The 20,948-nt window shown below is 44.9% G+C and overlaps 2 protein-coding genes across 4 annotated transcripts; one reads left to right on the top strand and one right to left on the bottom strand.

The window, feature by feature from the left end:
• The first annotated feature begins 2,975 nt into the window (after window positions 1–2,975).
• Mob2 (MOB kinase activator 2) lies at window positions 2,976–19,602 on the top strand. Of its 2 annotated transcripts, none has more exons than XM_070656397.1 (5): window positions 2,976–3,115; window positions 17,167–17,421; window positions 17,925–18,049; window positions 18,255–18,482; window positions 18,959–19,602. In XM_070656397.1, exons 1-5 carry the CDS (start codon window positions 3,021–3,023, stop codon window positions 19,036–19,038), a joined length of 783 nt encoding a protein of 260 aa, XP_070512498.1. In that variant the 5' UTR covers window positions 2,976–3,020; the 3' UTR covers window positions 19,039–19,602. The 2 variants fall into 2 exon arrangements, with proteins under 2 accessions (XP_070512498.1, XP_070512418.1); XM_070656317.1 differs by lacking the exon at window positions 2,976–3,115 and adding an exon at window positions 14,559–14,839.
• LOC139102527 (uncharacterized) lies at window positions 19,589–20,926 on the bottom strand. 2 transcript variants are annotated; one of them, XM_070656603.1, is made up of 3 exons: window positions 20,786–20,926; window positions 20,390–20,723; window positions 19,589–20,182 (listed from the first exon to the last, which is right to left on the bottom strand). In XM_070656603.1, exons 2-3 carry the CDS (start codon window positions 20,656–20,658, stop codon window positions 19,756–19,758), a joined length of 696 nt encoding a protein of 231 aa, XP_070512704.1. In that variant the 5' UTR covers window positions 20,659–20,723; window positions 20,786–20,926; the 3' UTR covers window positions 19,589–19,755. The 2 variants fall into 2 exon arrangements, with proteins under 2 accessions (XP_070512704.1, XP_070512619.1); XM_070656518.1 differs by having other exon boundaries at window positions 20,390–20,926.
• Window positions 20,927–20,948: the final 22 nt, after the last annotated feature.

The following is a 20,948-nucleotide window of genomic DNA, read 5'->3' as shown; positions in this document are numbered from 1 at the left end:
TTTATTCGGCACACTTGTTCAGGGATCGTGTTCCTTTTCCGACTAGCCAAAGGTTTCCCGTAGGATACGTCGCGGCCTGTAAATGCCCAGGTCGACGTCGCATTTACTTGACATTCATTCTCACCCTCGTTATCTTCGCACTCATTTTTCACGATAATGTCGTCTGACGTCCTCCGCCGGCAAAGCCATATTCGTGAATGGAGAGAGAAACGTCGGCCGATTCACGGACGAGCGAGTAAAAATAATCGGCCTCGCGGAATACTCTCGCTCCTCCGGATAACAACCGCTGCTCCCTATCAGTAATCGATATCGGCTGTTATCAAGAAATCAGGGGAGGGCCGATAATAGCGTCCCATCAAGCCGGCTATCACGCAAAATTCGGCTCCATTAAGTTACCTGTTTTATATTGTTTCGAGAGCTAACATTGGACTTTTTATCTCTCTTTCTTTCTCTCTCTCTCTCTCGCGATAATGGTAAAATCACATGATTTTCTTTCGATCAATGCGACTACTAATAGCTGTCGAATTTAAGCGTCAACCGTGTCGCCAGATTTTCTCGATCCAACGTGCGCTAATAATAGCTTCCTTGTAGCACTCGCTCGCAATTGGCGACCGTATTTCGGACAGTTAGAGACGGTCGTGGTGTACCTTGATATTTATCCGCTATCGACGTAATTAGCATCGATATATATTGTATCTCTTTCTTTCTCTCTCTCTTTTAACTGCTGACTACCGCTTTTATTCTTAGTAATATTCCACCGCTGGTCCGTTTTTCAACGTTCCATCGCGCAAACCGCGGCTGTTCGTTTCGGTATCCCCCGACTTGTCCGACGAAATTTTCTCTCGATAACTTGCAGCTTCTGCGACCGCACGTACCGCACGTTTTCGCATTATTCGTCCGCGAGTTGTTGCAAACGTGATTAATTTCCGTCGGCGGACGCGAAATTTCTGGTCCACGATGTATGCGGGAATAAACGCCCCGTTTTCGGCGCTGCAATATCAATTTTCATTTTAGGTTTAATTAGAATCAAAAACTCGAGTGGTTGGACCACAGGACCATTGTTTTACCAGAGCACGCTTGACGTCCGCTTCGGGCTGAAATTAAGAAAAATCGATGGCGGCGATCGAAAAAAAAGTGCGTGTCGAACACGTTTCCTTTATGTCTCTTTGGAAAGAGAGGTCGTTCCCGAATTTGTCAGAGATTCCGCCGTGGATGATTAATTCGTTAAAAATCGAACGCTCTATTATACCTCGGGACGTAGTCGGTTATGCGTAAAAAATTGATGTCACGGGGTGAACAGCTCCAAGCGCGGGAAGATATTCCGCACGCACCGCTAAGTGGCCTTAACCTTTCACATTTGCAGCGTGAAACTGGTAAACCTGCATCGTATATTTGCACAGATGGAATATATTAATTTCGCCACGTGTTGTAATATGCATGTATATGTATATCGGTTGCGTCTCGAGCCCTGGATGCGCTATCAAGATTAGCACTTGCAGTGTCGCAATTAATAGAAACATATTTCACCTTCAATATCTATCTATCCGGAATAACCCCGCGCTATCGTTGTGCACTCGTTTTTCTGCGTAAAGAGGCTTTAAACGCACCCTTTCCCCGATAATTGAACATCGCGGCGCGAGATTATACTTGAATTTTGAAAACCGTTTTGGTGATTCGGCGCGCTCTTCCGTGTGGCCCGCAAGTGTCCAATATTTGTTTCCATATAGCAAACAAGCGTATTGACATGAAGCCAATAAGCGAAGAAGCAGCCCGGCAACTCGTCGGCGATTAAACCTTTATGTATTTTATTGATTAATCCTCCGAGACAACGGAAATTGGGTCAAAAGTGACTCGCTGTTGAAATTTTTAGGCGTGCATGCACCACGCTGTCGCGTTTCGGCCAATTTTTGTTTACATTATTTCTAACGTGGGTTTAACTTTGCAAGCGCGCGGATATTTGATAACCGCGCGATACAAACTTGCGACATACGTGTATACGGGTCACATGTTATATCGCGCTTTTCGTACGTGCGGAATTAATTTTTATTATTTATTTGCCGTATTACAAACGCATTTATACGTTATTGGAGCATCACCTTGGAAACGAGCGTTTTCTCCTCGTGACGGCTTCTGTACTTTAGCAGCTTTATATAGCTTATCGGAAACAAAGTGATCCTCCTTCGCTTCTATCGTCCTCCAGATCCAAGTTAATTCTCCTGTGACATCTTGTCGACCCTCCTTTTTGCCAAGCGTTCGCCAGGGAACGACCCTGTCGTGTAACAGACAGCGGAGCCCTTGACTAGGAATCCGAGGATCGGATCCTCTCGCGTTGCGTCGCAGCTCGGGGTAATATTATAGACGCCGGGAACTTGTCCGGCTTTAGCTTGGTCAATCGTTAATTATATTACGACGAGGACACGAGCCGGGCACGAGGAAAACGGAGGGAATTGTAGCGGCGAGTCCCCGCTGTACTTCGGCCTGAGGAAGCCCCTTAGTACTCTCTCGTCTTTCTTACCGCCTCCCGCCTGTCCTCCGCTTCCTCCTGAACGCGGCGGGTCCTCTCTCTCCCTCCGGCGATGTAAACCGTGTCTCGTCCCCTCTCTCTTCCGCTTTCTCTACGTCTGCCACGGTGATGGCGACAACAACGGTGGCGGAGGAGAGGACAGCCGCGACGTGGACGGTCGGTGGTGGTACCTGGCGAACGGTAGCTTACCTGCCTTGCCTTGCCTTGCCTTGCCTGCCTTGCCTTGCCTGCCTGCCTGCCTGCCTGCTTGCTGCCTGGAAAACGGCTATGTCAGTCTGCGCTCCGTTGCTGGCCTAGCGGCCGGCCAGTCGTGTAATTCCGACCAATCAACCGGAGCCGGAGTAGACGCACGCTTTACTTCTTCCTTCTTCTCCTTCTATCTCTCACCTTTCCGTTTCTTTCTCCTTTCCCTTTTCCCCTCGTTCGTCCACGCCGTTGTTTTATGCCCCAGGCCCATCCGCCCGCACCTCCCTGGTACCGCCGCGCTCGCGTCCCGATGTTCGGCCTGGGGAACAGGAAGGTCCTCAAGTACTCCGCCATCGAGACGTCGCTCTCCATTGACGTCGAGGATACCGTCACGTGTTTCTGCAGGTCAGTTTCTCCTTGCCTTGCCGCGACAATGAAATCAGCGGCGGTTCTTTATACGCTCACGACGATGTGCGCGCGCGACGTCGGTGATTAGCGTTCTTTCTCGTTCCTGCGGGGATCTAATCGACGTTACGCTTTCCGTCAATAATTTCGGTGCACGCTCGCCAAAAGTGTTCATTCGTCGACGATATTTGTCGGCACGATCGGAACGAGTCGCCTTGCACGAAGTTGAAACACGAATTTTTAGTTCGTTTCAATTCTCATTGTTAGTAGCGGGTTATCTTATCGGGCTTTACTTTGAATGGAAAAAGCCGTTCGCGGCGATATTATTTTTTTAATTTAATATCATTGTATAAATAATTATTGCGATTCTCGGTTTTTATGAGACGTGAGACATTTGAAAGTGAAAGGCACTTAGAAACGATTGAAATCTTTGTTAGGACAATAAAGCAAAATTCTCACAAGGCAGTATTAAAATTTCGAGTTGATTTAGATCTTGGATTTTTAGACATATTTCTTTATACGTCTTTCTCGTATCGTAATATCTAATACTACGATTAAAAATTACCGTGCTGATTTCGGCTGCAAAACGTTGTATTTCACAAAAGAACGAAGCGCTATTATTTTTGTCTTTTGATATGACGGCTGTCTTTTAGTTTAAACAAGTCGCCGTTATCTTCAGTCGAAAGATAGAGATACGTCGTTCTATTGCTGATACGCGGACTTTGTTAACGATCCGACAACGTAAAATAAGTGTAACGCAAAAGTGAATAACGCAATTACCTTCAATCCATTCTTCGACAACCGGACTTGCGTCATCGCAATTATTTCACAATGCTAACGTCTTCTATTTTCATTTCCCTTTTTTTTTTTTTCTCCTCCAATTTGTTATGCAACACGGGCGCGCACGCAGGACAAACGCTACTTAACAAAACGATATTTATGCGGCTATGAGATATTCGGACAAAAGGAAACGTATTCTAGTCATACTTCTCGATCTGCTCGCGAGAGATATCGCGGGTGGAAAAAAAGAAAAAGGAAAAAAATAAAATAAAAATAAATAAATAAATAATGAAAATGGATTACGAGAAGGGTGCTCGAGAGGTGGTTCGCGAAAATGCGCGAAACCGTTTTATCAAGCGGCGAAGCTGTTTCTATAAAAAGACGAGCAGGCTTTACTCCTCCCGACGAGGTTTAAGACGAGACACTCTCGCCACGAGGAGGTGATAGAAATGCTAAGAGCGCGAACGGCTGCTCTCGTGCAGTTTCACGAAATAAATCTCAAAAGGAAATACGAAAGGAAAACTAGAGGGGGGTTGGTATCGGGCTACAATGAATCGTCTTATTGAACGACTGTTCCCTGGCGTAAATTCAGTTTGCACAGCTTGCTTCTCGCTATTTACTTTAATGACGTGCAGTATTTAGCGACGTTATCTCTCGCGCTGTACAATCGTCAGCTAAATAATATCTCTCGGGACTTTAGAAATCCTCCGCGATTTAACTGGAAAACGCGCGTTATCGCGCACGGGGAAATTAGTCGCGCGGGCGCGAATTCGTTTCCAAAGCGCATTTAGAAAGCAATGAAAGCGTCCGGTACAACCTCGATCGCTTACCACGAAATCTAAATTTAACACGAAGACAGGTTCTATTACGGGTGCGAGTTTTGTAATCCCGAAATAATTTCAAAATCCGGAGACGGAAATACGAGGGATTTATTTCTATATTAAGACGGAATACGCTGAGCATTACCGTTTTCCTCGGGACGGCTGTGTTTTTCCCTCGCACTTAGAGTCTGTCACGTCGCGGTTTCACGAGCGACGTGATCATGTTGGGAGGAAAATATAGCTATTCTCAGACCCAATCATCATTTTAATGATAAATAATTTTATGATACTCTAACGATAAATGTCGTCGAATAATTATAAACGTAATCGAGTTAATCATATTTGCTGTTAGAAATATTTAGAATTATTTATGATTCAAATTACGGTTGAGTTCAGAAACAAGTGTACTTTTCTCTCCGGCACATTCTGCGGGATGTGTGTGACGTGTCACAGCACGTGCCCCCTCGGTCACGCGCTTTGACGTGTTAAAAAAAAAGGGACCGGGCGCTTCCGCGGCTTTCGAAACTCATCGAAGATGCCGCGTACCGGTTTTTCGTCACACTATACGATGATGTGGTCACAAAACGCTCTACTTTCGTAACGCGGTCCGACGTGTACCCTTTTTTTTTTTCTTTTCTTTTCTTTTCTTCGTTAGGAATTTTTAGCCGTGCGAGCCGCGTTCTTCTCAAAGTAAAAATTAAAGTCGAGAGCAAAGGCCATAATATTTGTATTGCCTCGGACCACCGCGCAAAGTGCCGTGAATTGTGCGTCATAATTTCATCATACCGTGAACTTTATCGCTTGACTAGGATCGGTGGGATTAACTATCGATTCTTACTCGTATTCGCGCGCGTTGTCTGTAGTGCTTTATCTTGCGAATAAAATTGCAGACGATGTTTCCTTGGCAAAGTTGCCGAAGACTTAATTAGTGCGAGGGATATATTTAAGTTTCAAGGTGGCTTAAATGTAAAAAGTCTCGGTGAATTAAGATTCAAATTCATGGAAGAAACTTATAGAACTTTTCGTATTTAAGGAAAAAGCGGTCTCCTTGAAAAAGATTGTTAAAGTCATTAATGAGAGGGAAGGAAGTAATAAAAGAAGGCCGCGACATCGGAAATGCAGATACGCTAAGTATTTGAGGAAATACATAGGAAAAGCAAAGCTTTTTCCGTCACCGCGTTTATGAGACTTTTTCTTTCATTTGGTCGCGAAAACGCGGTCCCGCCGGGGAGGTCATATCTTTCAGGAATATATCTGCGTCTTTACCGAAATTGCGGCAGCGTATAGCGTGGTATACGATTAAGGCTACGTCAATATTTGCATTTAACGACGTGCTATTGGATGGGCAAGTTTCACACTTCGATATCTTCCGCTTAGATCGATAGCGAAATTAAGACGAGCGACGACGACATGACCCCGTTTTTTTTTTCTTTTTTTCTTTTTTTTTTTTAATGATGGCCATGTTCAATTGAAGATATAGACTCGGCCGTGATCGAGCATTTGTGCAAACACTGATTTGTAGCCTTGCCACGCGTTAGTGGAGAAATAATAATGCATTTCAGGGACCTTATTCTTGAAAGCAAATGATAATTTTTGCATGCAAAAAATATCACACGGTCGATGTTGAAATAAATGTAGAATTTATACATACGTGCACGTATCTCATGCGTTTTAATATCATAGCGTTATAGAGAGAGAAACCATGAGATTTATTACGATCTAGCGGCACTGCGTGCATGATAGCGACACGTCAACGTAACGGCGTGACATTTATTGTCGAAACGTGAGGGCGTTGATGGCTCATTTGGCGCTAAGCGAAATGAAGCGGAACAGATCGACGGGAGAATGCCTTCGTTTGGCGTGTGCGTGCCAATTTTTGTTGTCGCGTGGCAAATTGCGCCCCGAATTGGATCACACGTTTTCATTAGACTGATTAACATACCGACATTGACACTGGGACAATGTCACGGCGAAAAGAAACCGTCCAGCAGTTACCTACGTTTGAGCTGCTTTTTTTTTTTTTTTTTTTTTTTTTTCGCGACGTCACAGTTAGCTTGACATTTACTTCGATATCGCGTTGCCGACCGATTAATTGCACCGAAGGCGATTACTCGTCCGCGTAATCGCAAATACATGTCGCGATCTTTTCTCCTTCGCTCGCGGAAAGTTACGCGTCTCGTGACGCGATCTCTCATCCGGAAAGTTCGATATGCGAGAGGGATACTTTCATGGGCGACGCGAACGCGAGCCGATTAATGGACTTCTGGACGGGAGATGTCAGGTGCGGTGAGACGTGGAAGGCTGATTTCGTCGAAACCACAGGGGAACCGCAAACTGCCGTGCCACACGTCGCTAGGTGGGAAAGCGTTTCAGCAGAAGCGTTTGCATGCAAATTGATCGCGCGATAGAAGTCAGATTGACACGCATCGCGGAATTCGTTCGGCCTGAACAAGCGAGGCGCAACTCATTCCCATCGGAGCTCAATTTGGATCACCGAAGATCCGTTTCGTTTAATTTCTTTTCTCGTAGATAGAACGTCGCTCTTGCACGCGTGTCGGCGATGCTCCGGTTTCGCAGACGCCGCGCGAGGACGGAGGTCGAGAACGCCCGCGAGAGTTCCTTGGCGAATCGCCCTCGCGAGAGTAGTGGCGCATAATGGAGGGGTAAACAAACGATGCGAAGGAAATGTTTGTCGATGGGGTAGCTCCGTGACGTCACGCGGCGCGGCGCCTTCGAGGCGCCGACGTCCGTCCGTTCATCGATTCGCATCCTGTAAGGATGTAATCCTGGAGACGAGGTAACTAGTCGCCTCCGAATGGCGCCTGGCGCCAACACCCTCTTCTCCCTTTTCCTCCTTCCCCCACGGACCGCCTCGCCGGTCGTTTCGATAATTACTTCCCCATGGTTACGATCTCTCTCGCGCGTTGTTCGGGGCCAAAGTGCAGGATCCGGCCTCAAGGACCCGCGTCTCTTTGGCTCCAATCGTTATCTCGCCGGCTCGCGCTCGTTTCGGGACTCGACGCGGAGGCCGCGGAGTTTAATCTCGAGAACCTTGCGCCGTAATTACCGACGTGGATTATTTCGGCGAACTAATTAGATAATCTCCCGGCGATTATCGACACAGCGTCTCCCTTTATCTCAACCGGATGTAATCGCGGCCCGCTAGTATTTCGTGATAAGCGTACGGGATAAACCGTGCAGGGGAGAACCACTCGATCGGGGCCTATCAAAAATCACTCTACTGTTGCAAGGGCGGCTTTCACTGCTCGAAATAGTCACGAGGATAACAGTCTTCTCGTATTGTGATGTCTGTCGCGTCACGATTTTCGCTTTTGCCGCAGGCGGCGATGGCATAACGAGCCAGTTATTCCTTTTCGCTATTTTGAGGCGCGCGCTGCATCATCGACGATTCGAATATAATTCCCGGCGCAAAAATAGACGCTCCGCAATCGTTTCTCCCGCAAGGCTCCTTCGAACACACGGAACCGTGAATTTTTTCCTCGCACTCCGGGACCCGGAGTATTTACGTGCTCTTTGATCTCCGAAAGATTATATACATCCTGGAAACGGATCGCTCAAATCCGACCGGTTGCAACAGCGTAGGATTTCCCGCGGGGACCGAAACGCGCGTCTGTTTCTCATCCTGAAAGGCCCGCGTCTCGTTCCAACCTTTTACGGCTGAAAACGTTCGGAAAGTGTCCGGAAGAGGACAAGGAATTAAAGATTTAGCGAGCGGAATCGATGTGAGTCAGACGCATCGGTGATACGCGACACAAAGATACGAAGCGACACGCGAACCCGCGTGAGGGAGAGGGCGGTCGGGGGGAGACGGAGCGGGTGAGAGAGCGCGCGCTGAGCAGAGCCGCGAGCAAGACAGGGGTGGCGGGGGACGGAACGGAATATTGATTGTCGCAGAGTCGAGGCGCCACCCCTCGCTGCCGCGCCACGCGTCCACCCAGTCGACAGTCAGCTGATTCGTGTTACCCGACTCACAGCTGATCCGACGCACGCCGCCTCGGCGGTGGCGCAACCACCGTCGCATTGCCGCTCTTCGCGCCCACTGCTTCGCTCCCTTTCGCTTACCGCACGGTGGTCCCTTGTCCTACCAACGCACGTTCTTCTCTCTTTTCGCTTCTCTTCAACCCTTCGCACCTTGATCCCTTTAAAGCGCCGCGCGATTGAACTTTTAACGCGAGAAAGAGGAGAAAAATGCGACGAAATGACTGAGTTTTACTGTTCTCTCCGTGAATAAATCGAGTTAGCCTGGACGTGGCTCTGAAATTCCCGCCGGGACGCTCCGACCAGCCGGAACTAATTTCGTTTGACATTTCGTTGGATATCTCGTTTCTCTCGCCGGAAAAGAGGTAAATGATGAGTCCCCGCCGCACTCTCGTGGCCACGATCGTCGCGGACGCGATCCGGCCTGACTCGATTGCGCGAATGAAAATTGGCGTTCGTTTGACGAAGTCCTTTTCCGATGCATGCACACGTTACTTGGATATTTCTGACCTGTGCAATCAATCGATTGATCGCTCTCTGCTATAAATAACACGTTCATTGAAGAAAAATGGGTATCCACTCGAGCTTGTAATTGCAGAAGCTACAATTGTTATCTTAAGACGCAGGTCGAGAATAAATTCCCGATTATTTTCGTGCGCTTTCATGCCTCGCGCATTTTTCGATCTTCGAACGCCGGAAAATGTATTAAGAATTAGAAACATACCAGATATATTACAAAATACCTTAAAAAAAAAAAAAAATTAATTACAAAATTTATCAACCAGTCTACTTCGGATAATATTATTCTACTCAACAAAAATGTCTAAAGTCACTGTTACTTGAAAAGTTAGCAATCGCTAGGATTAAATTTCACTCTGTAACCTTTGCCATTCTCGTTTTTCTAGTTATAAATATATCAGGGCGGGCAAGTTCCGCTTTCTTCTGCTCGTTAACGATTTACTATCCTTTCCCCGTTGCCTCTCAGGCTTTCGGGGAATCTAAAAGTTGCCGGAGTATTTCCAGCGAGCGTGGCGTAACGAGACCGCCGCGCTGTTTGTTATCGTGCTCATCGGTTTTGAACCCGCGGCTGCACTTCGGCGCGCCTCAGCCCAACTCCCTTCGTCCTCCCTCCGATAACGACGACTCCGTGACCATCGGAACCCGCGATCTCGGCAGTCGCGTCTGTGCGCTTGATGGCGACGCGTCGCATCACACGAGGTTTAGTCGGGTCGTGACACGCGAGGTCCACTTCCGGAAGAACAAGCTTCGAGAAGAAGAAAAGAAAAAGAAAAAAGTCGATCCCGCGGTCGCAAAATGTATCTTGGAACGACTTGAATGTGCACGATCGCCGTAATTTTATTGTTAGACGGAGGAAGATCCGGCACGCGTCTTCTCGGAGGGTTCGATTTTGTCTCTCGTTTATTTCGCGGAGAAAACGCCTTTCCGCCCCGCCGTCAGTCATGCGGTACGTGATAACAAAGCGCGATTCGACGACAAGTACCGGCGAAACGCGCGAGATGAGTAGGACGGGGGCGACGAGTTCGAGAAAATGTTCGTAACGTATATATAATTTTTTTTTTTTAGACAGACTAATTAGTGCGGTCTACACGAAGAAAGTTTTGTATTTAAAGATTACTATGGTGTTACCGTGGTTGTGGACGATCAAAGAATTATAAGTCTAAGTTCCATGCAACGGCTAGTCTTTTAATTATGTAATTTCGTTACTACTATGACACTATAGCAATTTCTTTACAGTATAACAGCTTGACCGTGTATCGATAATAAATAATTATAAATTAAAATTTTAGAAATATCGGCGGGAATAAAATAATTCAACCATTTTATAATGTAATGAATTTTGCGACGCAATTCAACCGCATAAATCTCTGCACCGCATAAAACTTTAACATTTCCTTTGTAGATTTCAGGGAACGAACCACTGATCGTTGAAATTAAAAAAAAATGTATATTCAGAGAAACCTTTTGTTTTTGAAAATGAGAAACATCGAGTTATACCATATTTTGGGTTTTTTTTTTTTACCAGCTCGTACGTAAAACAATGATAAACATTTTTTTCCTCATAATTATAGAAAATTTAACGGTGCACTTTACATTTATTAAAATGGAAAAAAGAATTTTCGGTCAGCGTTTTTACGCCGCAATAATTTCGCTACTTCAGCTCAATAAGCTTCCGCAGAGGGAATAAGAATATAGTTACCTCCAAAAGAGTTTGTGAATAATTAAACAGGGTGGTTATTACGTAATGAAAGAGAGATAAAAGATTGAGAGAACGAAGATTGAGACAATGTAAACCAGAGGTTAAGTAGACCGATGCGTGTACCTTCCGCCTGAAATCTCGTGAATTTTTTAAAAGCAAATTTTCAAGAACCCGCTCTGGGGAACGAGAAAATATGGTGGTTCCTTATTTGCTCATTCAATCCTGCGGGATTCTCGTCGAAAGGCCGGCCGTGACGAATTCCTTCTGCCAGAATCGAGGTCGAGAGAGCTGAATTTAACTCTAAGCAAGTCCCACTTCGTAAATCCCACGGGATAAACAGACGTTAGTGTTCCTGAAATGGATTCCCGAATTTGCCAACGCGCTTCATTCGCTCCCTCGAAAATGTTATTCGATGTATATTACAACACATGATATATGTATATATACGACGCATAAATTTTGTATTTCGAGACGTACAAATCGAAGGAAACGTGCCGATAAATTTCGCGCTGGAAGGGAAAAGCCGAGCTTTTGCTCGTCCAGTGAATCGTCCCACTTCCAGGTTGCGCGATTTAAATTTCGGACGAAGACCGACGTAACCTTTCCCGGGTCACGATCAAGGACTCGCCGCCGCGGCCTCGTCGAGTTGCTCGAAATTGTCGACGGTTGTTTTGGCTTGATTTCATTCACTTCGCGTCGCATCGACGCTCGAATTTCCGCTCGGCCGCGTAACCAGGTTGATAAGTCTCTGGCGCGCACTATGATTTTTTTTTCCTTTTTTTTCCGTTACTGTTAGCAAATTGCAGCATTGCGGTTGTAAATTATTGAAAGAAGGTAGTCTTACGAGAGATCTCTATTTAATTCACGTGAATTATCACGAAACTATTTTCCGTGGCGAACACACGCGCGACCTCGAGGTTTCAACATTTATTTCTATGTTCTTTTATCTTTTAAAATATTTTCCGAGCGCCTATTTTTCTTTGGAAAGCAGATCGTAAAAGAAATACGGCGATCGCATGCATCGTTTTAATCTCAGAAAGCATAAATTACTCTCTCTTTTTCTCTCCCTTCCTTCTGTCGTGTGTGTTATGAGAGTTCCGCTATATAGCACAAAGTTTGCGTTTTACCTCTGCACCGATAACTCGCGGCAGGAAATAACGTTCGCGGAAACAATGTGTACTTTTGTGCCAATAAAACAAGCTTTTATGGAAAAAAATAAAATAAAAATGTAGGCAAAGTGCGAAACGAGCGTCCGCCAGAATCAAATCCACGAGCGCTTCTTGGCGCCGTGCAATTTTCTTTTTCTTTAACTAGAACAAACCGTGCGCTATTTTTCAAAAGGTCCCAATTCGTGCGCGTTATTATAATTGAGTAATCTATCGTCGACAACGTATTATCGGTTCAAGAGACCCGATTACAAACTAAGAAAAAAGAAATCATGCGACTTACCAATCTGCATGAGCTTCAGCGGAGTTGTAGAGTTCTGCCGGTGACTGTAACATAAAATAAAACATATTAATGTAGACATGTTAGTATTTAAATTAATATAAAGGTAAAGCTTTATTTTTATAAAGATTTTCTAAAAAAAAAAAAATTATATTTACCTAAAAGTTGCTCCGCCGATGCATGATGCCCTTCCCAGGCCTGCTCCTCCTCTCAGATGAGACGTGTCGAGTCATCCTTTCGCGCACAAGTCACTCGCGAACACCCCGACCGTGATTTTACAATCGCGCAAATTATTCATCACTTTCGCGCGTTTCTGTCCGGCACTCGCGTTTAGAATAAAGCCAAAAAAATACGCCCGAATACTTTGCGGAACTTCCGGAAACGACCGACAAACCGGCTGCGACACGTGCTCTCCTCACACGGAGTATCGCACGTACTCTCCTCACGCGGAAAATAGTCTTTGCCTAGACGTATTAATTAAATATTAAAATTATGAGGTAAATAGGATTCACGTTCGTGAGATCGATTTATCGGACTAATAAAATTTTGTCGTACTTGGGTTACATTTATATTTTATCTTCGTTTTGTATCGCGATGTGGGCTAGATCTCGCCGATAATCCCCCGCATTCGAGGCCCATTAGCGCCGACGAGATCTCGCGATAACAAACTTTGTCCGCGCGATAAGCCGCGGAGTTTGCTGCACGTTTGGGGGATATCGCGGGACAGGGTGGCGTAATTCCACATGCGCGAAAAGTTAAGTTGGGGCACGAACTAGCCACCTTTCGTCCGGCGAAGGTATACTCGTCACGAGACGATCATCGATTCTATTTTGGCCGACCGAAATCGTTAATCCTCTCGACGCGCGGCTATATTTCTCCTCGTGGCATAGCGGACGCACGTGCACGTTGATAACCCCGTTTTTTTTTTTCCCCCCCGGAAGACACCGAAGCGACAAACTCGCGGCGATGGCTCGATAGAGGAGTGAGAAGCCTGGCGTCGTGCCAGCGGCGCGTATTGCCCAAATTTTTCTAGCTCACCGGAAAATACGCCGTAAAAGAGAAAGAGAGAGATAGAGAGAAAAGAAACGTGGAAAAGAGAGAACGCGAGAGAGGGGAAGGAATGCGATTTATCGGTAATCCGAAATGTAGATTCCCTGAGAATAGTCTGATACGTATGCGGGCTCGTACCTGCCCGCCGCGATAGTGAAAATTGAAAATGGAAGCTCGAGACAATCAGTGCATTAATCCGCAGAGTAGTCGCACTCGTGAATTATTATTCGGCTTTTCCGACTTGCCGCCGGAAGCGAGTATTCGATATTTTCCTACAATTCGACGGTGAACGATCTTTCGCGAGATGCATTGTAATTCCAAGAAGCCTCCTCTGCAGCTTCCATCGGCTTCCCGCGTACTTTTAGCTACACGAGCCGGATAAATCGTCATTGCACCACTAATGAATCACGTCGGATCTAGTAAGATGACGAATAAGGCGGCCGAGAGATTGAGATTAATTTAATTAGGGTCTGTTAAGTCGAAGGAATTACTCGAGGAAATCTGAGACTCACGCACGTGGACTTATCGAACGCACTTAAGATACGTGAGAATCGAATGATGCTTAAGCAGCTTTACGGTCTCCTAGCTCTGTAGAAGAATAAAAAAAAAAAAAAAATCTGAGATGCTCGAGTATTAAATGATCTGCTGATTGCTCCCTCGTTTTTTCAGCACAGAGTGAGAAAGTGTCGTTGCTAAGAAACTTGAACGCGTTTGTAGTGCGCGAGCGTTAGAGAGAACGGGATTTTAGAGAAGAAGAAAAAGGAAGAAAGGAAGAGGAGGGGCAAGAGAAGGAAGAAATTCATTGAGGGAAATCAATATCTGGACGCGGCGGATCTGAACGATTGCCAAATCTGTCGTTAACCGAGCCAGGTGCACCGAAGCGACCAAGGGTCACCGGCGAATACTCCTCGAGCCGTTCTCGACGGAGGGAGAGAAAAAAAAAGAAATCGCTCGACACGGTCCGGGTCCCTCGAGAGGAAGGCGTCCGGAGGAAGCTGTGCGGCGCGTGCTGGCCGACGTTCGATGAGAAACGAACAAGATTTGGTGCCTACCCAGCGTGCGTGAGCGGATCCTCGGGCACGAGGGCGGCGCGCCGAGGAGATCGTCCTCGGCGACGACGATCGCGACGGCCAGGGCGACGGCGATGCTACGCTCACCGGCGCGCGGCGCCGTCGCCGTCCTGCGGGAGCCCTCCTCCGCATCCGCATCCGTATCCGTACCCGCCGCGACGGCAGCGGCGGCGGTGGCCGCGGTCGCGTCCTCGGCCACCACCGTCTCGGCGCCGCCGACGCCGGTTCACCACGGCGGCGCCGGCACCGGCGCCGGTAGCACGGCCAGCGCCTCCTCCTCGCGCCTCTCTCTGCTCGACACCTGCCACAGGAAGATCCGGCTCTTCGGCGAGCTAGTCGCGTGAGTTTCCTATCCTCCTCCGTTCTCCGGTTGCCTTCCTCTCCCGCCTCCTCGCATCGTAAACGATGTCGATGTAGATATGTGCATATGTGCGTGCCGTGAACGTGGAATTAGCCCCTTAATCAAAGCGCATCTTCTTACACGGGGTACGCGGGACTGAAATGGGCAGAGTCGAGTGTCCGTCGAGATAAATTGTTTTTAACATGCCCGAGGCATCGCGTAGCGTCATATGGATGCGAGAGTATTGTACGGGATGACTTGTTGTTACGCGATTAGAGACACACGTCATTGGAGAATGATGAATTTGTATATCTGGGCTGACTTGCGTCAGTGCCTCTTTCCTTGTACGCGGAGATGCGGCTTCCTTCCAGGAGCATGTGCGCTTTCTAGAGAGAGATTTGTGCGAGCGCTTTGTATCGTGTAGACGTGGCTGAACATCTCGCTGCTATCGTTATTGCATGTAATTGCATTTTTCATTCGCCGGGAGTCTGAATGTTACGACGTGCCGAGCAAGCTCCAAACCGAAAGCCAGTTTATTATGTTTAGTCCTCTCACGCGCAGATAAAGGAACTGGTCGTTCACTTTTTTAATTTTAATTGTTATTAAATTAGTAGAAAGAAATATGCTCGGTATTTTACTTTTAACTTATTTGAATGGGAGAAACTTAATAATAATTTAATGTTAATAATAACGTTAATGGTGATTATTTTAGTAGAAAGAGGATAGTTCGCTTTTTTTAAATTTTTTTTTGACATATGTGCCAAATTTTTTTTTCTTTTTTTTTTGCACCTGCGTGGTAATAAGATTTTATTATATTACCTTGCAATTTTGTACGCATATATATTTATACGTGACTATTTTTAAACGATATTACTGACAATATTAATTTATTTATGTATTAAATGCACAGAATGTGTACTTCTCGAATAAAGTTTCGATAACAAATTACTTGGAGTACGCTTCTCTTTTGCAAGAGTTTAGTTAACAACGTCTCAGTTCATAATTTGTTTTATCTTGTGGCATCAAACGTTAATTAAAAATTTGTTATCTATGTATACTCGGAAAATTCAGCATCAATGTATTTAAATTAGTTTTAATTAATCTTATCTAAAACTCGCTTCCTGTTGTTTCAACGTAAAAAAAAAAATTTTTTTTTACTCAAAAGTATATACTGATTAAAATTTTGTATCGTAATGCAGTTGAAATATCCTGTGCATTTATTACTTATATGCAAAATATAGTTTTTTATATTATGTCATCGCTCTACCAAAAATGAGATGAAATCTATGTCATGTATGGTAATAACGCATTGCAACCGATTTTATCAATTATTTATAATCTTTTTTGTTATTTCGCGGCTTTTTCCGTCGAAAGACTATTAATTAAACGATAGCGGGAACATTCTCTAACATCTTATTTACGTGGAGGAACTTTGATTCGTTCTTGAAAGCGCGATGCGAGAAACAAGCTCTGCTTCGCTGATAAATTAAAGACAAATTGAATAGACTCGGAGAAGCGTCGAGGGTAATCGTGCAAATCAGATAATTCGCCGATTTGATCAATGAGTTCATGTCAGCTGATTAAAGACTAAAACTCGGTGTTTAATCTGCCGCGGTCAATCCAAAGGCCGTAAATTAGCAGCGCACCTGCGATTCGGCAATGATGAGATGCGTTGCGAAAAAATTTCTCAACATTTCCGTCGACTTTTCCCGAGATTTTTTTTAACGGCATTACCGGCTCACCCGGTGTTACTTAACTTAATATTATTTATATTTATGATTGGCATATTTTTATAATAGTAGTCAAGTTTTTTCTTTCCCATTAATTAAACATTCAGCACCAGTTAAAGGGGGCTGTTCTTGAATATTCATAAAATAAGGACCCTAGATGTCGTATGCGAAAGGCTATAGTTCATATAACTAACACATATTACAGCTTTTCGCATACGACAGCTAGGGTCCTTATTTCAAGAATATTCAAGAATAGCCTCCCGTAACAGAGCCGATATTTCTCATCCCCTTGCGTTCTCTTTTTCTCGCTGTATAACCAGTTGAAATCGAATCTTAATTGCGATAGAGAGAGTCACTCTTCGATTTTCGCGGCAATAAAATTCTACGAAGAACACTCGATATTCTCCAAGAGGATCAATTTCAATTTTGGACCCTCGATTACCACCCACACACGAGGCTGTGCTGTTACATGTGCATATTTGCGCCTTTTACACGCGACACCAGTGGTTCCGCTTGATTGGCTTAAGCGTTTGAGAATGAAAGTCTTTTATTCGAAGCTCGTCACGCTGACCGTACGACCGTTCTCTCGTTTTCCAGAAAGGCCAGACGAAAGGAGAAGGATGCGGGAACCACGGAGGATCCGAAATTGTACCTGGAGGAGGCCGCCCTCGAAAGGCAGCTCCCCGAGCTGGACCTGAGGATGCTCGTGGATCTACCACCCGGCCTGGACTACAACGAGTGGCTGGCGTCGCACACCCTCGCATTGTTTGACCACATTAATCTCGTCTACGGCACGATATCCGAATTCTGCACTATGACGGGCTGCCCCGACATGACTGGTCCCGGCTTAAGGTACCAAAGTCGTAATTTTTTACCTTCCGATCTACACGGGAAAATTTTATGTTAGGAATTATTGTGTCACAGAAGTTGTGGACTATCATGATGAAATTATAAAGCCGGTTGTACCAACGTCCTAGCGAATTTATCTATCAGGTAGACATATGTTTATCTTCATTTATTTAAAAAAAAAAAAAAAAAAAAAAAAGATAAAAATAAGATATACTTACCTGAATGTTGAAACAGCCTACTCTAAGTACCATGGTACACAATTGTTAGATATATTTTAGAATTCCTTAACGGTCCACAGCTATTGTGACATTATAATAATTCTTGGTGTAAAATTTTTTTTGTTGTATAAATGTGATCTTCGTAAAGTTCCCAGTCGTCGTGCCGTTGAGTTCCTGATAAGAAGTTAATATCTTTCGCCAACGCGACTTTGATCGAATTTATTTACGTCACGTTGTTTCACATTCGGCTTAGCCGATCGATTTGTGACGATTGTTTTGTTGTTCCAGAACGTATCTATGGTTCGACGAAAAAGGAAAGAAAACGAGGGTTGCGGCGCCACAATATATAGACTACGTTATGACATTTACGCAACGCACCGTTAGCGACGAAACTATATTCCCTACAAAGTACGGTGAGTTGTCCGTTTAACATTATGCAATTAATTCGTCTCCGCACATTTTAAAATAATTAATCGATAAGCGTTACAAATTTAGCACGTATCATCGCTGAGATAGATTTATTGACCGGCTTATTATCGATCTGATACGTTTGCGTTATATAATCAAAGCGGCACGAAGGAAGGAACAACTAATGTTTATTTTAAAAATGTTTTTCAGCAAACGAATTCCCGAGCTCGTTCGAGTCGATAGTGCGTAAGATCCTGCGGCTACTGTACCACGTAGTGGCACACATCTACCACTGCCACTTCAGGGAGGTGGCGCTTTTGGGGTTGCACGCTCACCTCAATTGTGTATTCGCCCACCTCACGCTCCTTAATCAACGCTTCAACCTTATAGACCCCAAGGAAACGGAGATCCTGGGGGACCTAGAGGCCGCCCTCTTGGGTAAGTTTTCTACGTTGCCGCCGCGACCGCCGCCGATGTGGTATTGATCGATGCCGATTACGCAATGCCAGCGAGAGATCTGAGACTGGATTGCGCATTTCGAACGGCGGGATATTTCTTCGTTTGGCGATAAATAAAGTCACGTTTCAGGGAGCCTTCTCATTACTATAATTTAACTAAACAGACGATTGAACCAAGTTAAGATAAGCTCGGATTTAGGCGAAGAATTTATTCGAATAAAGAGTGGTGGAATACTGTGCGAGAGTAGCTTCAATTCCCGAGGTGCTCGATTTATTGACAAAAGGATATGTCGATATTTAGGCCACAGAGAAGGCTCTCTTATTGGGTCAATTGTGCGATTAGGGGACGAACTCGATTACGGTGCATTAAGCGTATATTTAGTATATTACGTTATACGGTCCGGAGAGAGATACACGCTCGTATTTACATCTATTGATCCCTTTCCTGGCTTGCAGGTGACTCGACATCCGCGCCTTCGCAGACCTTAGCCATCCAGGAGACTCCGACCACCACGAACACTAGCAGTACCACCTAGATCACTGCGATGCGTTATAGCGAGTGAGCAGAGGTTGCAGTTCCTGAGACTAGGTGACGATAGGCGTTTCGTTCATTCGGTTTCTTTTTGTCTCCTTTTGTTTTCTTTTTGTAGATTACATGCGAAAAATAAAATTTATTGCGATACGATCGGCCGGTAAAAGAGAGACGAAGTATGAGAGAGTGAGAGAAAGAAAGCGAGAGTGCAAGAGAGAAAGAGTGAGAGTGAGAAAGCGACTCTGTAAAAACGAGAAAAGATATACTAGTAGTACTTGTACATAGCAAAGTGTGAAAAACTACATGATGTAATTAGGTTCCTCCGTTTGTTGTTTGTGAGATTGTACATATTTATCAAACGGTAAAATACACGAGATAGAGAAAAGACGAAAGAAAGAAGATTGGAGAGAGCGAACTAGAAAAAGAACGCGCGAAAGTGACAAAGAACGAACATTGATTATTATTGACAAAGCTAGTTGCTATAAGAGATAATTTGTTCTGTAAAAATGACACAATAATAATATTGTAAAGTTAAAATAATACCAAATATATACCTGGTGTTAAGGCATTGGCGTTTTTAGTGATGAATGAACGTGCGTCGTGGATTCCTCCGCATTTGAATCGCCTTGAGATCTCGGATCTCGCTAAAATCCCTCGGGAACTTTTAGTCAAGTTACCGGAGCTCGATTCTCAGGACTTTCCTCAATTTTCGCTTACGAATTCAAGTGCAAGCAGTAGTCGACGAATGAACGTGCTTCACCTCCACAATCCGGAATGCGGCGCAGAGATTTGCAATCTCCCTTAGGAACAGACCCATCGCCTCGGCAATTGGTTCACATAGGTCTTTCAACGACGTCGCGACGTTGTAGAGCAAGATCAGGACAGGCTGCACAAAGGCGTTGAATAGAATAGACAGCAGTGGTTTCAGAAAGTAGTCCGCTATCAATTGAAGTATTCCGATGGTTAACGGCCGGATCACGCTGTAAAGCACGAAACGCAGGAGCTGCAGAATGAAGGCCGTGACGAAGGCGATGCCGATGTGAATCGTGCCGAAGATTTCCGCCCAAAAGCGAGTTGCCGCTTGATCGGTCTTTTCGGCGCATTTGTCCGTAATTAATACGGGATGACAGTCGGTTGTCCGATAATATCTGAAAGAGAGATATCCGTGTGATCGACTATCGTTTCTTTGATCTTTAGATTTATTTAGAAATTAAATTTATTCTGAAAAATGAGGAAAGCTCGGTGCATAAAACATACGAAATAAAATCGTTTTTTTGTTAAATATAAAAAAAACTTGTTAAATATATAAAAAAGTTTTTTATATTTAACAAGTTTCTTATCGAATTGTCACCTACTCGGAGCTTCCATGATCAAAATAGTATATCTCGATCTTCTCCGCAATTTCTTCTCCCTTAAGCTTCGTTTTTGTTGGATTTTTAGGTGATTTCGATTTGCCGAACTCGTTTTTTTTACTTGGTATTCCCTCCGACACGTCTTTACAGGGGATGTAGGACTGAAATTCGTGTGGTGGTTGCAACGAACTGCGATGCTGTTTATGCGCACTGTTTACACGTGGCTTAGCGTAGTGAGGACACTGAACTTGTTTCAGATTTATCTCGTACATCTTGTCCCCTTTGCCGTTACCCTGTCGTTTCCAGCGACTCCAGAATGGACGCCGTTGCAGTTTATCTAAAAAAACGTGATCACCATTATTCCACATATTCTTCAGTGTATGTCACAGCATCTTGTACCTTCCTTAAGTTTCACAGGCAAAACGTAGCCGTTGCTGGAACGATAAATCTGCTTTGAGAAATAAATGGATTAATGAGATAAAATGGGCGCAGCGGCGTTACATTTTGTTACAGAGGCATGGAAAATTCGATTTAAGTTGCGCTGCAGGTGGCCGACTTCTCG

Source organism: Cardiocondyla obscurior, linkage group LG01 (assembly GCF_019399895.1).
Source record: "Cardiocondyla obscurior isolate alpha-2009 linkage group LG01, Cobs3.1, whole genome shotgun sequence".
NCBI classification, from domain to species: domain Eukaryota; kingdom Metazoa; phylum Arthropoda; class Insecta; order Hymenoptera; family Formicidae; genus Cardiocondyla; species Cardiocondyla obscurior.
The sequence above is the reverse complement of the archived record's forward strand: the minus strand, read 5'-3'. Positions and strand labels throughout refer to the sequence as shown.

What these genes read in the sequence shown, in the direction of transcription:
- Mob2 (XM_070656317.1), top strand. Translation starts at nt 14,574, where the DNA reads ATGCTACGCTCACCGGCGCGCGGCGCCGTCGCCGTCCTGCGGGAGCCC. An exon ending in CTCTTCGGCGAGCTAGTCGC is followed by an intron (nt 14,840 to 17,166) that starts GTGAGTTTCCTA and finishes CTCGTTTTCCAG; the next exon opens with AAAGGCCAGACGAAAGGAGA. An exon ending in TATATTCCCTACAAAGTACG is followed by an intron (nt 18,050 to 18,254) that starts GTGAGTTGTCCG and finishes AATGTTTTTCAG; the next exon opens with CAAACGAATTCCCGAGCTCG.
- LOC139102527 (XM_070656518.1), bottom strand. Translation starts at nt 20,754, where the DNA reads ATGTGGAATAATGGTGATCACGTTTTTTTAGATAAACTGCAACGGCGT. An exon ending in TTTGATCATGGAAGCTCCGA is followed by an intron (nt 20,183 to 20,389) that starts GTAGGTGACAAT and finishes TCTCTCTTTCAG; the next exon opens with ATATTATCGGACAACCGACT.